General features: G+C 38.0%; 1 protein-coding gene across 3 annotated transcripts; it reads left to right on the forward strand.

Moving 5' to 3' along the window:
- Window positions 1-4,730: 4,730 nt before the first annotated feature.
- Window positions 4,731-15,256, forward strand: LOC116267243 (uncharacterized). 3 transcript variants are annotated; one of them, XM_050081269.1, is made up of 2 exons: window positions 4,731-5,088; window positions 15,008-15,253. In XM_050081269.1, the coding sequence occupies exons 1-2, from the start codon at window positions 4,761-4,763 to the stop codon at window positions 15,028-15,030; spliced, it is 351 nt and encodes a 116-aa protein (XP_049937226.1). In that variant the 5' UTR covers window positions 4,731-4,760; the 3' UTR covers window positions 15,031-15,253. The 3 variants fall into 3 exon arrangements, 2 of the variants coding, with proteins under 2 accessions (XP_049937226.1, XP_031504728.1); XM_031648868.1 differs by lacking the exon at window positions 15,008-15,253 and adding an exon at window positions 5,740-5,908; XR_007575191.1 differs by lacking the exon at window positions 4,731-5,088 and adding an exon at window positions 13,776-14,136 and having other exon boundaries at window positions 15,008-15,256.
- Window positions 15,257-15,612: the final 356 nt, after the last annotated feature.

Genomic DNA, 15,612 nt, shown 5'->3' on the forward strand with positions numbered 1-15,612 from the left:
TAAATAACTATTTTATAGGTTACGGAGGCGGTCTTACTTTCTTCTTTTTGTAAAGAATATGTCGCTTTAGCATCTGTAAGATCCAAACACAATATAGAATTTTTCATCACCGGCCTTCTTGATGATATTGAATGTTTCCCTCCTACGTGTTATGGCAATTGATTGGATTCACACTTGGTGATGTTACTTTCCTCTAGTGGTAACATTTCACTGATGAAAGTGCTAGTTTCATCTAGTGAATGCTAAGCAACATGGGTGCGAGTACTAAATGCAAGTGCAGGTACGGTTGTGCAGGTGCAAGCACAGCAATTTAAAAGAAAATGGGTACAGGAGTACGGCAGGGCATATGTGCTTGTGTGTGCTTACATGTGCACGTGTGTGTGTGTGTGTGTGTGTGCAGGCATGCAGAACACCATTTTCTGCAAACGGGAAAATTTTGAGGAGATTAAGGAATTTGCAAGTTTGCTGATATCAATCTGCAAGTTGTAAAAAAGGGACTAACCCTGTCCCTCCTGGCATATACAATTTAAATTACAACTGGATTTATCTTTGAAAGGCAGAAAAATTCTTGTACAATCCTAGAGTAGATGAATTACAAACTGGACCTGAGAAAGCAATAGTTTCATTGATCAACATCTCCAGGTTGTTTTGCATTCAGAAGATGTAGCTCTATGACAACCATTGCCAATGGTTCACAACTTCACATCTGTAACTGGTAGCCATGTGGGTATGGCCCTGGTGACCAATGTTATATCACCATTGTACTGAAACTTTAGTTGTGGGCAATGGATTGTGTTATTTAGTTATTTTTCGCTTTTAGGTTTGTCAAATGATGTTTGTCCTGGAAGTTTTTGCAAGGTTCTAATGGTGAAATATTTTAGGATTCATTCTGCTATCATTTCTTTAATATACTATTCAGCCCTTAGTAGGGTTCCAGTCTGGTGGATTTCAAAATGCCTTCAGTATAGTAGTGTGCATCTCCGGAACATATTAACTGCCCATTGTCATGTTACATATGCATATGAAAGTTAAATGCAGATGAATCGATGAAGGTAAATGTGAAAATGCTTAATCTGCACTGGTTTCTGGTATGATCTTAGCATCTAATACGTTTGTAGCATACAGAGGGATATCGTAAGTTGCTGCCTGTTGGTAGAATCTATCTGTGAATTCAAAGGAATATGTTTTAGGATATATACTATATATATATGGTGCTCAACAAGCCAAGTTCGAAGGGGACATTAAATTCCTATATCTGAGGGATATCGTAAGTTGCTGCCTGCTGGTAGAATCTATCTGTGATGAAACATCTTTGTCTTCTTAAATGAACACCATCTGTCAACAGAAAATAAAAACGTATACATTATAGATGTATATGCATACTAGTATATATATTTAAAAGACCATATATGTGATATCAAGGATAAGTATGTCATTTCCATAAGTTGCTGCCTGTTGTTCTTTTTGTGTTTCCATAATTATCTTTTTTTACATTGTTTTGCAGCTCATGTTCTGGTTAAGCTTGACTTTCGGCCAGACTTAGCTGTATATTAGCAGCAATCAAGTAGCAATCGAGCCGGTGCGTTCTGTTGGGGTTTTCGTGATCATGGCAGCTGGGTACGGGAAGTGCTTTGGAGAAACTGTGTGGACAGGCCTTTGGAGCTGGGAGGTTGAGGATGCTGGGGATTTACAAGCAAAGCCAGAGGTCATGGGTTATTTTCTGTTCTGCACAGCCTTGATCTTGACTCCTGTTTACGTCTTCTCAAACTATATTCTAAAGCTTGCTCAAATTGTTGCTGCTATTATCCAATTTCCTCTTGGAGATGATGCTCTGCTCAGATCTGAACTCGAATCTGCTCGTCTGTTTTTCCATCTAAGGACATATGTAGCTACTGAAGTTGTTCCCTTTTTTTGAAATGGAACATAAGGTATAACGATTTTGGTCCCATGTGTTTAATGTCGAGTAATTGTCAATGTGAGATTGCTTAAGGGTTTTTCTAGTAGCTGCAGCATACATTTGAAATTTGAGTGGTGGAAGCCTGGAAGGCACGCATTAATCATTATATGTTGCTTCTTTGATTTTTCTTTGCTTGGGAATTTTTTCTTCCCTAAGCAATTGCAAAGTGGATATTACTGATTGTGCAACGATAAAAGTACTTAAACGAGCTAAACGAGTTAAAAGAGTCAGCACTTAAACGAGCTGAACGAGTTAAACGAGTCATCACTTAAACGAGCTAAACGAGTTAAAGTTAAAAAAAGTAAATTTTAATCAAGTCAACGAGTTAAATGAGTTAATCGAGCCGAGCTCGAGCTCGACTTTGCCTAGTCGAGCCGAGCTCGAGCTTGCTATAAGAAGCTCGACTCGAGCTCGAGTCGAGTTCGAGCTCGAGTAATTTTAGCCGAGTCGAGCTCGAGCTGGCCAAGCTCGGGCTCGGCTCGGCTCGTGTGCAGCCCTAATGAAGAGCAGTCTTTTCCTTCCCCTTTATCGAGCAGGTGGGTTTACCATATAAAGGTCCAATTCAACTCACCATCCGATTGAACTCAACCAGGTAAAATTTTTTTTTAAAAAAACTGTAAGAATAAAATTGTAAAAGTACAAAAAATGCTTTCAAATGACAAGGTTACCTTTGAGAAAGTGCCTAATAGAAAAAAGTAAAAGGCAACATCAAACAAAGTCGATACTTGGGATGGTGGATAGACTTCACGCTAGGTTTTACCTGCATTGTAGGTATTTTTGGGCTTCTCGGTTGGACATAATCAAGAAATTGAATTTCAAGCCTAGGTGGGGGGAGCGCCCTGCTCCTTAAGTCCAGGAAAACATGTTCTATTCCCAAAGATTTTCTTTCCTAGTCCTTGGGAGTCCTTAGTCTTTGGAGAGATTGTTTCTCCAACCCTTTACAAAACATGAGAGGATAAATACCTTGAAATTTTATGTTGTATTGATATTTTCACAGCATTCTTCTCAGCTCACTCATTTTCTTCATTGATATTACTGTTTTGTAAACTTCACCAAAATATACTTTTGAAAAGAAAACTAAAATTGGATTTTGTTTCACTATGTAACCCCTCGTTCATCTGTGACTTTCTAAAACTGAAAGAGTACTACAGAATTCCAGTGAATATCATATCAAAATTTATGGGGCAGAATGCATTTGGCAATTGCGTTTCAACGTCAATTTTGCTCTGATATATAAATAAATAAATGTCTATATATATATATATATATTATTTGTGCGTCTTTTTGCTTTTAGGTCTGAAAAATAAAATAGACTGATCTGCACCAATTCGTCCATCAATGATGAGCAAAGGCAGCACTGATGGAGCAGTGCTTATTGCACCAAACTTAGCAATGGCATCCTGCTGTGAAGCCACGAAAAATTAAACAAATGTAGCACGACGAGAAAGTGATATCTTCAATTAAGTCCACAACTTTGGGCGAGGATTTCATAAACAGGCGGGGCCCATGTTCCTGTTACTCTGAACTTTATACGAGCCCTTCTTTTCTGTTACTCTGAACTTTGGGCAACTTAGGTCACTCGGCCTCCTGCGTCAACAGATCCCAATAGGAGCAGGTTATAGGTCTGAAGTTACCAAAATGTCTACTAATATCCCTCCTTTATAAGGGCAAAACTTGAATTTGGAAATTTTCTTAGCCATAAAATTACCAAATGCCCTTAAAAAGCCTCTTAAGGACTCTAAGAATCTCCAATATCTTAACCGCTTGCTAGCAACTCTGGTTCCTGCTCTAAAACTGTTAGGAACTTGAATGACCAATTATTGAATTAAAGCCCTCATACGCCGTCGAACATCTGTAAGAATTCCAATAGGACTAAACTTTCTCATAGCAGACAACAATTTCAAATTTTAACGTTAAACTATTGTGGATCGATTTCATAATTATTTGTTCGTTTTTTTTTCCTTTTAAATAAAAAGAAATTAAGGTACCAATGTGGTTAAAAGGGTCGAGGTCAATTAATCAATTGATATTTAACATTTTTCAGAAAGAAATTAATGGACCTTTTATCAAAACATCGGAAATATAAATATGTGTTTCTCCAATTAAATTGTACACCTAATTTTCATTCTTATTAACAATGCACCTAATTTTTTGCACCATTAATAAATATGACTTTTCATTCTTATTAAAAAATACACCTAATTTTTGCCCCATTAATAACAAATTACTTTTATTAATTATACCTTCAAGTTATCACAAACTTCATCTACTGAGATAAAATGACCATAAATGCATACAGCACGCACAAACAACTTTGTTGTTGATTAATTTATGTTTGTTTCTTGGAGCATGTCAAATACACTTATGCTTCTTAATCATGTTTAAACCAGCTTTTTTTATTCATGTCGAAAATAATTAAGAATACTTCACACGCATTATCGTGGATGGAAAAATAATAATTTTTTTATTGGCTTAATAGGGAAAAATAATATTTTTTTATTGGCTTAATAGTTTATCAGACGCTAAAGACAAAAAATAAAAAAACATGAGGACGCGTTAAACTTGTAAGTTGTAACCACGGAAGACTTAGGTATACTTTGTCGTCAAGGTTTAGAAAATATCAAAAAGAGAACATTCCCATGCATCTCGGGTGCTAGCTCCACTTGATGAATACCATTAATTACATGTCTATAGTGGATAAAGTTTAACTCGGAGGACCTCTTTCTATATAAATAAACGCTACTCATGCATTCGGTAGACATATATCAGAACAGCTCTAGTAGAAGAGAGAGAGAGAAAGAGGATGATGGCATTGGCTTTTGGCAAACTAAGCATCATGGTGGTTGCCGTGTTCGTGGTACTAGGTGCATTGGACACCGGCCTGGCGAAGGCGGGAGACTGCCGGAAGGAAAAAGAAGAGTTGGTAGCTGCCTGCGGCAAGTACTGCCTCAAAGAGAAGCCGCTTCCATTTCCGCCGTCCGCAAAGTGCTGCAGCAAGATCAAGGCTGCTGACTTTGCCTGCCTCTGCCAAAATGTCACACCTGGAGACGAGGAGATCTTCAACATGAAATTGGGTGTCACCCTCGCCCGCAAGTGTGGCAATCCCCTGCCTGTCGGAATGAAATGCGGAAGTACGTGATTCTCAACTCTATGCCTAGACCGAGTTTCGCACCTGCATCAGGCCAGTGCACACAACGAATATGCACGAAAAAAAGGGAGAACTGAGGGTTCTTTTGGCCCTCATCTCTGAAAAAGATGTCTGGTTTAGTCTTTTCACATTTTGTTGGTCCATGAAGGGGAGGTTCACTTTTTACTTCCCATGCAAACACAAAACTGGTTACGTACGTACCAAGATCGTGCACACGGATGTTTAATGACCAAATTGCTCATGACTAAGCTAAAAAAGTCAGCCTTTTTACAGGAACAAAAAGGTTTATCAAAAAGTTAGAAGTCTTAAAAGTATATTTCTTTATAAAAAAATTCGTAAAATGCCTCAATCCACATTCTTTTTTCCTGATTAGGCTCTCCCATTTAGCGGCCTCAATCCATATGTTTGGGTCAAACACATGTTAGTATGACTCTTAAGCAGAGAATTCGATTCTAAAATTGGGAAACCTGCCTGGGATTTTGAGAGTTATTAGGTGTCTTAGCAAGTTCGAAAGTCCATTCACCTATGCTTTAAACAAGGGCATCGATAGACAAGTCTAATTTTGGATTCATCAGTGTCTGTAGTTTGATAACTAATTACAACTGTTCACATTTTTCTTTCATTGTGGATCCAGGTTACTTCGTGCCCGAAGCTTGAAGATGGCGAAGGAGCTTCGTCTATAAATGGTCGTGTGTGCCTTTATGTGTGTGCCTTTTGTGTGGAATGAAGCACGTACTAGGATGTGTGTGCGTGCATTGATCTATCAACTGTGTACTTCTATCTATCATCTAATAAATAAAGCAACGAGAGCATAGCTATTCGTGTGAATGGTGGGTGCTAATGGCTGTTGTTCAGTTTCAAAGCGCTCGCCTCCCACTTCCCCTAAGTTCTGAGGGTGCGTCAGCGACTTATTGTGCAATGGCTTGATGCCTATGAGAATCGAACCACTTGGCTAAACTTCGAGGCTGCTTTTGTATCAATTTTAAAATTTTGTATTTTTTTTCCATCAAAATCATTTTTATTAAGAACGATTCCATCATGACAGATGCCTGATGTTATGAAGTAGCTAAAATATAAATTTTTGCTGCCAAACAGTTACTACATTGTCATTAAGAAATAAAACATTTACTAACTCAGAGTTTTGTCTAACACAACCACTGCATTGTAAAACGTGTTAGTAAAGGCATTGTGACAAAAGCCTTCTCTTACAAAAATGCTATGTGTTAGTAATAATTATTACTAAGAAGGTTTTTTGGTCTATAGCAACAAAATGACTGCATTAGTAATTAACTATTTATTAAAGGAAACGTTGATAGCAATCAAGCAACTGAGAAAGAGGATGAATGCCATGGAGGAATGCACAACGCAAGAAAAGAATACCTTCACAAATATAGTATAACAAAATATGATAATACAAAAGAGACTTGTGTAGCTTCCTCCTTTGTTTCTTGTTAAGTGTTGTAAAGAATATGGCAATCAAGCCACATGTGAAAACCATTTAAATAATGACAAACCTTCTAAAAATATATATATATATATATATACAGAAAAAGAGAGGAAAGTGAATGTAAGCTACGGCCGAACCACTCTAAAAATTTGTTCTCTCTCTCTCTCTCTCTCTCTCTCTCTCTCTCTCTCTCTCTCTCTCGTGTGTCTCTTCATGGTATCAGAGCCATGACTTCTGAAGACTCTCAACATTCTAATCCTCTTCTAAGGATCAACCTAGAGCCATGAAGCCCCAATGGCAATTCAGGCGAAAGCTTTGGATCAGCAAACGTCAATGTCCAGCATGTTCTCGTTTAAGTGAATATCATGAAATCTATGTCATTATATTTCAGTCAACCTTATGGCTGATAATTACCACACATGGGAATCACAGTTTAAGCTGATTCTATCTACATATGATTTAACCCGGTATGTTGATGGCTCTAAACCTACTACGCCTAAAATTTTAGAGGGAACATTTACAATAAATCTTGAGTATGCTATATGGCATAAGCATGGTCAACTTTTGTTAAGTTACATTATTACGTCTTTGTGTGAACCCATTCTTGCTCAAGTGATTTGATTATCTATTGGAAAGCTCCACAGGAAAACTATGATGCTCGTTATTGTTCAAAAATTATGCAACTGAAATTTCAGATTCAAGATATTAGGGAAGGTTCAATGTCAATAGATGAATATATTACTAAAGCCAAGAATACTGTACACAAACTCACAACAGCTGGTAAAGAGGTAGCCTAAGATATCCTTATATTGCAAATACTTAAAGGCCTACCCAATGAATATTCTGTCTTTAGGGTCTCTATGGAAACCAGATCCCAATTTGTCACCATAGCTGAACCACACAGCTTGCTTCTAGTTCAAGAAGCACATATGAGTAATCATGAAGACTTTAGCCAGATCAGTCCAGCAGCAAATGTTGTTAATAACGCTTCATATGGGAATCAAAACCAGCAATATGACAACAGAAAGTTCAACTATAATTACTCTAGAGGTACAGGAAATAGAGGCCACCATCGTCAAGGCTCTAACAGAGGTGGATGAGGTTTCAATAATGAGAATAATAGACCTAGGGTGTACTATCAACTATATGAGAAGGTTGGAAATTCAGCACGGCAATGTTATCAAGTTCAATCCTATGCTGCTCAGCATGGGAAGTCCATTGACCACCAACCTCAAGCGCACAACACGACTATTGGAAACATTGCAGACTCAAACTGGTAACCTGATTCGGGTGCCACCCACTACATGACCAGCAATCTCTCTAATCTTTCCAACCACCATGAGTATCAAGGAATGATGCCCTCAAGTTGACAGACGGTTCAGGTTTGACCATCTCTCATATTGGCTCATCTCTCTTTTCTAAATTTAGATTAAACAATATCTACATGTTCCATTTATATTTAGAAACTATTATCAGTTCATAAATTTTGTCAAGATAATGATGTCACTTTTTAATTTACACCTACTTCTTGTTGTGTGATGGGTATGAATACAAGAATCCCTCTACCGAAGGGGACAAATAAGGATGGTCTCTATAGCATTAACTTGAGTGGCGATGAAGAAAATACTGTTCATGCTCGAGAAAGAGTCTATCTTGAACAGTGGCATAGTAGATTTGGGCATCCATCTGCAAAATATTCTTAATATTCATGAACTACCTTTTTCTTATTTATTTCCTAATGTTTGTGAGGAATGCCAACATGGCGAAAGCAATTTGCTTTTATTTTTCAGATCTGCTTTCAGTGCTGAAAAGCATTTCAAAATTATTTATTCTGATATATGGGAATCTTCATCAATCATAAGTAAAGATGAATTTAAATTCTATGTGATATTTGTGGATGCATTCTCTAGATGTGCTTGGATATATTTCTTAACATCAAAATCTGATGTGGTTAATGTAGCATGTTGAAAATATTTTAGAATCAAAAGTCAAATTTTTTCTTTCGGATTGGGAACGTGAATTTCAAGCTTTGTCCAAAATTTGTGCTGAGAATGAGATCAAACATAGATATCTTGTCTACATACTCCACGGCAAAATGTCACTGCTGAGAGGAAACACTGTCACATAGTTGAAATGGGTTTCTCTCTCATGACTCATGCTCATGTTCCTCAAAAATGCTAGACTTATGCATTTAGTACTGCTATTTATTTAATTAATTGTATGCTTGTTGAACCACACAAGCACAAATCTCCTTTGAAAATATTGTTTAAGAAAATTAAGATTATGAACTTTACAAAGTTTTTGGAAGCACATGTTATCCTTGTTTCACCGATTGTAGGAAAAATAAGTTGGAGTACAAGTCCCAACCATGCGTGTTTCTTGGACATGCGCCTGGGCACCACTGGTATATTTCTCTTACATATCTAGAAGTGTAATCTTTGAGGAGAGTAAGTTTTTACTTGAAAAATTTAACCCAAAGACTACCAAACCATCCATACCTATTTATTTTCTAAACCTCTTGTCATCACCAAACCGAACTTCAATTATGAAACCATACCTTCTCCTCTAAAAACTATAACTTTTGAACTTATTGATAACCCCATCACATATCAAGATCTTATTGAAGAACCAATCCCTCTTCCCCCACCATCACGAACTCACTATATGCTGACTTGCTCACAAGACGGGACCCATAGGCCTTGGGTTTTTAACTCAAAAAAGTTTGTTGTACCTACTGCCTTGCTCACAACTCTAATTCAAAATTCTGAAACCACCTTCAAGGAGGCTAGTGAAGAACCCAATTGGTGCAAGACGATGCAACATGATATTGACGCTCTTCAACATAACCACACATGGACATTGGTACGTAAGAGTGAAACTCATGCAGTAGGATCCAAATGGGTATTGGTCGACCGTATAACTATGTCTAGCGGCGACTTCTATCACCGGTATAGCCTTTTGTAACGGTGAAATATGGTACGGCTATTGAGAACTATACCGGTGATGCCACATTCACCACGATAGGATCTATAGCAGTGACAATACCGGCGTTACATTCACAGGTATACCCTACAGCGGTGAAATATTCACCGGTATAGGCACTTGCCCACCCTCATATTGTGAAAACTCTTCCTCGTACGAGCGACATAGCAAGGGTTTTCTTTGGTCGAGCTAGCAAACCATGCTCAGAGAAGCAAGCAACTATCGAGTGACGTGGTGTTTTACAAACTCTCGCTCCGAACGACTGAAATCTCTAGCTCAAGCCAGTTTCACGCCTGTTACATTGAGCAAGGGTATCACTTTCCTATTCTAAAGGATTTCTGAAACAAGAGGGGAATTTCACAAAGGTTTCATACCCTCATTTGTGCGAGGATTTCTCAGAACCCTCAGACAATCATCTTTAAGAACCCATGGAACCCTGAATCGAGGGTTTGAAAAACTGAAGGTGGGTTTGAGACTTTCTTTTGTTTTTTCAGATTCTTCTGAAATGTCTCCTTCTCTGCAGGCCTGCTACCTCCGTTACCTTCTTCATAGCAGCCTTCCGCCTCCGGTGCCATCTCCCTCTTCGGAACCCAGTCAACCACCGGTATTTTGCAGTCTGAACAGAGGATGATGGGTAAGGCACCTGAGTCGTCTGATCCTCCTCCATTGCTGGATGGCGTCGGGATGCTGTAGGTAATGATGTCACCAGTCAACCGGGCCCGCTGCCCACCAAACAAAACGTCCTCAGCCATTTTGATTTGCCAGGGCCTTCTCCTCCGATTGAATGGGACTGACGGCTGCCAAAGAGGAATAGGAGGTTGAGGCGACACCTCCATAATCTGCCCCACCGCCCGTAAGTTTCAACCGAGCAACAATAGAAATGCCAAGCGAACGAGTTACTGAACAGTGCTCGAGTTGCGACATGGCCAATTAAGTCACGCTCGAGCAAACAATGTCATGTTCAATTCAAGCTCAAGCCGAGCTCGAAGTGAACAAAATGGGAGTCGAACCAATCTCAAGCTGATCGAGCTCGAGCATGACTCAGCTCGTGTTCAGTCCTACTCAACAGGGGACGCTGAGCACTCGCGGCCTTCCCTTTTACTGCAATGCGGAGCACTGGCGGCCTTCCCTTTTACTGCAATATCGAGAGGGTGGGTTTACCTACAAAGGTTCAATTCCGACTGACCATCGGATTGAACTCAAAGGGGAAAAAACAAACCTGTAAGGATAAAATTATAAAAGTAGTAAAGAAACTTTTCAAATGACTAATAGCAAAAGGTAAAAGACAACGTTTGTAAACTTTTCCGAAATATGTCTTTGAAAAAATATATATAAATTTGGAGTTGTACTCATTATATAAACCCCCGTTCATCTGTGACTTTCTAAAACTGAACGATGAGTACAACAGAATTCCAGTATATATGATATCGAAATTAACGAGGCAGCACGCACTTGCAATTGTGTTTCAACGCCAAAGTTGGTCTGATATATATATTTTTTAATTCTGCATTTCTTTGTTTCTGGATCCAAAAGTTAGAGTAGATTGATCTGCACCTATTCGGCCATCATTATCATGACAAAAGGCAGCACTGATGGAGCAGTGCTGATTGCACCAATCTTGTATCAATGGCATCCTCCTATGAGGGCACGAAGAATCAAACAAATTAATTTGTAGATGATTGCACGATCAGGAAGTGATTTCTTCATTGAAATACACATCTTTCAGTGAGAATTTCAGGCTGGCCCCATGTTTCACTTACTCTGAACTTTATATGGATCTTATTTTATGCGACAATATTGCAACTTAGATCACTCGACCCCCTAGCTTAACGGATCCCAATGGGAAAAGGCTATATGCTATGTACTCTAACTTAGGACCATGTGTTATGGACTAAAAATGATCAAAATGCTTTTACTTTCCTTCCCTCATAAGGACAAAAAGTAGAATTTGGAATTTTTTTTACCTATAAAATTACCAAAATGCCCTACTAGCAACACGTGGGAACATGTCCTCCCAAGCTAATGGCATAGCATGATGCCGCCTTCCTCCCTCCATAATAACTTTGGTTTGCACCTCACAAGAATTATGTTTATAGAACCTAACATGTACACTCTAAGGGCTCTCTAAGAATCTCTAGTATCTTAACTGCTTGATAGAAACTTTGTTTGTAGCTCTAAAAATATTAGGAACTAGAATGACGAATTATTGAGTTAAAGCCCTCAGTATTGTTAGATGTACACTGTGAGAAGATTACTAAGTGCCGGGTAAACACTTTCTAAGAGAAAACTTGCTAACTGCATATGGAAACAGATTTTAAGTTGCAAAAAGGGTTCTCCATTCTCTATCTGTGAAGTGATGACATTACCGCACCTTCTCTCCTCCTCTCTTCTAGTTGAATAATTGATATTTGTCGACAAGAATTGTAGATTGATCGGTAGTTTTTCTTGCTGGTTTTCCTAGATGTTACACGCTTTCCAGTTTATCTATAATGTATTAGACATCTAAATTTGATATTGTGTTTCTAGAAATTTATTTTAATGAACAAGACTTGTCGACTTGATTTTATCTGTTATTGGACACCTACTTATAAGTTATTATATGTTAAACCAATTTATTTTTCATGTTACAAGTTTTATGAATTGAAAGTCAACTAGATTTTCTTTCTTTTGTGCAAGCAAAAATGCTAGCAAGCAGAAAAAAAAAATTAAACCTTTGGTTTTTGAATTTTCATAAAATCCTATTGTGCTTTGAAGAAATATGTTTTTTACTTTGTTTTTAGGATTTTCAAGTTGGAGACTACATTTCTATAATTAATTTTAATTTATAAAATAATATACATAAGTATTTTTCATATAATATAGCATTCCAAATTTTTTTATATTTTTAATGATATTATATATTTGAAAATTTTAAACCCGATGCTTACTTATCACATCACCATATTGCACATCGTGTCCCCTCATAGGCTTAACGACAACAAACTTAATAGCATTGAAGCCCTTATAAACCCTCAAAGATTTCTAAGAATTTCATTAGAACTAAACTTTTTCTTAGCAGACATCAATTTAAAATTTTAACGTTAAAACTATTGTGGATCAGTTTCATAATTTTTGTGCTCTTTCCTCTTTTAAATAAATTAAATAAATTAATGTACAACGTGGTTAAAAGAGTCAATGGTCAATTAACCGATTGACAATTAACATTTATCAGAAAAAATTAATGAACCCCTTATCAAAACATCGGGAATATAGAGTGCACGTGGAAGAGTACAAACGTGAAACAGTACAAAAGATTTTGGATGCCGGCAAAAGGCAACCGACATGCACTGACGCATGAACTTACAATGCAATAAATTGGGAGACTGGAATACGTAATGTCTCATAACAAGGAAATGTGTGTTATAGGTTAGAACGGACCAAAACAACAGTTTTGCTAGTTAAATGAAAGACATCTCCTCTTGTAAGGGCAAAAGTGAAACCGACAAATTATTTCATCCTATAAAATTTTCAAAATGCTTTTGTGCGAAGAAGCCTTCCCAGCATAACGTGGAAAGTGACTTCCACTAAAATTGAAAAAACTGAGATATCTAAATTTATGTGAAAAAGTCAGGCCTATGGATGGAAGTTTGCCCTTTTCATCGGATATCAAATAATTTGACGATCACCAAACACATTATTGATTTTTCGTTCTGATTAAAAATACAACTAAGTTTTGCAACATTAATAACAAATAACTTTTATAAATTACACCTTCAAGCTATCCCAAACTCTGTCTAATGAGACGAAATAACCAGATATTCTTTTACCACAAACAGCTTTCCTGTTTATTAATTAATGTTAGCTTATGAAACATGCCAAATACACTTAGATTTAATCATGTCTAAATTAGCTATTTTTATTCATGTGAAAAGTAATTTGGAATACGTCACACGCTCTCCTTCTCGAGGGCAAAATAATAATTTTTTATTGGCTTAATAGTTGATTAGATGCTAAAGATAAAAAGACCATGAGGACATGTTAAACTTATAACCACAGAAAACTTAGGTATACTTTGCTGTCATGGTTTACAAAATATCAAAAACCGAGAACATTCTCATGCACGTTCTCGGGTGCTAGCTCCACTTGATGAGTATCGTAGTTACAAGTCTAGGATAAAGTTTAACCCACTGATTGGATAGAGAGGACCTTTGTCTATATAAATAAACCCTATTCATGCATTCGATAGACATATATCTGAGGATTCTGAACAGCTCTACTAGAAGAAAGAGAGGGCGATGGCATTGGCTTTTGGCAAGCAGAGCATCTTGGTGGTTGCCATATTTGTGGTACTAGGCGCGCTGGACCCTGGTTGGTGAAGGCGGAGGATTGCCGGAAGGACAGAAGAGCTGGCAGCTGTCTGCGGCAAGTACTGCCTCAAAGAGAAGCCGCTTCCATTTCCACCGTCCGCAAATTGCTGCAGCAAGATCAAGGCTGCCAACGTTGCCTGCGCCTGCCAATATGTCTCTCCCGCAGACGAGGAGGTCTACAACATGAAATTGGTTAACAGCCTCACCCGCAAGTGTGGCAATCCCCTGCCTCTGCCTGTCGGAATCAAATGCGGAAGTAAGTAATTCTCAATTCAATGCCGAAGTTAGACCTGGGCGGTGGGCCGGGCCGCAGGCGCGCCGGCCCCATGACCAGGTGTGGCCTAGACCGAGTTTAGCACCAGCACCAGACCAGCGCACACAATAAATATGCACGAAACAAAAGGGGAGAACTGAGGATTCTTTTGGTGATCTTTGAAAAAGATGTCTGGTTTAGTCTTTTATTGGTTTAGTCTTTTTATTATTCGCTCTATTTTCCTTTTTTTTTTATTCTGGTCATTCTGCACAACATTTTCCATAACAAAGCTTCCCATGAAAACAGAAAACTGGTAATGTGCGTACACATTTGCACAAAAAATTGTGCATAGAGGTACATAATAACCCAAATACCCTTGACTAAGTAAAAAAAAAAAAACGAATCTTTTTATAGGGACAAAAGGGTTATAAAAAGTTAAAAAGTCTAAAAAGTACATCACTTCATAAAAAAATGTAAAATACTTCAACCTCCTTTTCTGTTTCCTTAGGTGCAAGTTTGTTGCATGCACCAGCTGGTGCACGCAACTCGATATCCATGCAAGCCTGCGACTATTAGGATCTCATAGTTAGCAAGCCTCATGACTCCGCACTATAACACTAGATCAAGTCCGGAGGTCATATGTTCGTGTCGAACACGAGTTGGTTTAACTCCTAACAAAAGAGTTGGAGTCTAAAATTGGGAAACCAGCCTGGGACTTTGAGAATCCTTAGGTGATTTAGCAAATTCAAAAGTCCAACCACCTACAAAAGCACAAGGGCATCGATAGGCAGGTTTTATTCATTTTGGATTCATCAGTCTCTTGAGTTTGATAACTAGTTACAACTGTTCACTCGTTCTTACATTGTGGCTCCAGGTTACTTCGTGCCCGAAGCTTGAAGACAGTGAAGGAGCTTCTTTCATGAATGGTTATGTGTTTCTTTTGTGTGGAATGAAGCACGTACCTAGAATGTATGTGCCTTGATCTATCAAGTGTGTACTCTATCTATGATCTAATAAATAAAGCAATGGGAGCATTTCTATTTGTACGAATGTTGGGTGCTATGGTTGTGGTTCAGTTTCAGACATGGAGCTAGTCAAAGTGCTCCCCCTCCCACTTCCCCTAGGTTATGGGGGTTGTGTCAGCGACTGAGTAATGAATTGATGCATATTAGAATGGAACCAAAGAGTGAAGCAATCGGCTATGGTAAAATTCATGGCTGCTTTCTGTGAATCAACTTTGCAATTTTGTACTTTTTCTCCCATCAAAATGCAAGATACTTCTGTCAAGGACGATTTGATAAATAGCTAAAAATATAAAATTATGCCGCCAAAAAACAGTTACTATATTGTCATTGAGGATCGGTTAAACTGGCACAACAGTTTATATATACTAGTTTTACTGATAATTTATAGTCATTTTAATAACAAGTTCTCAATTATCCGGCATCCGATGGATTGACTTCCCTTCTCTTAGTATTG

This window comes from Nymphaea colorata, chromosome 13 (assembly GCF_008831285.2).
Source record: "Nymphaea colorata isolate Beijing-Zhang1983 chromosome 13, ASM883128v2, whole genome shotgun sequence".
Taxonomy (NCBI): domain Eukaryota; kingdom Viridiplantae; phylum Streptophyta; class Magnoliopsida; order Nymphaeales; family Nymphaeaceae; genus Nymphaea; species Nymphaea colorata.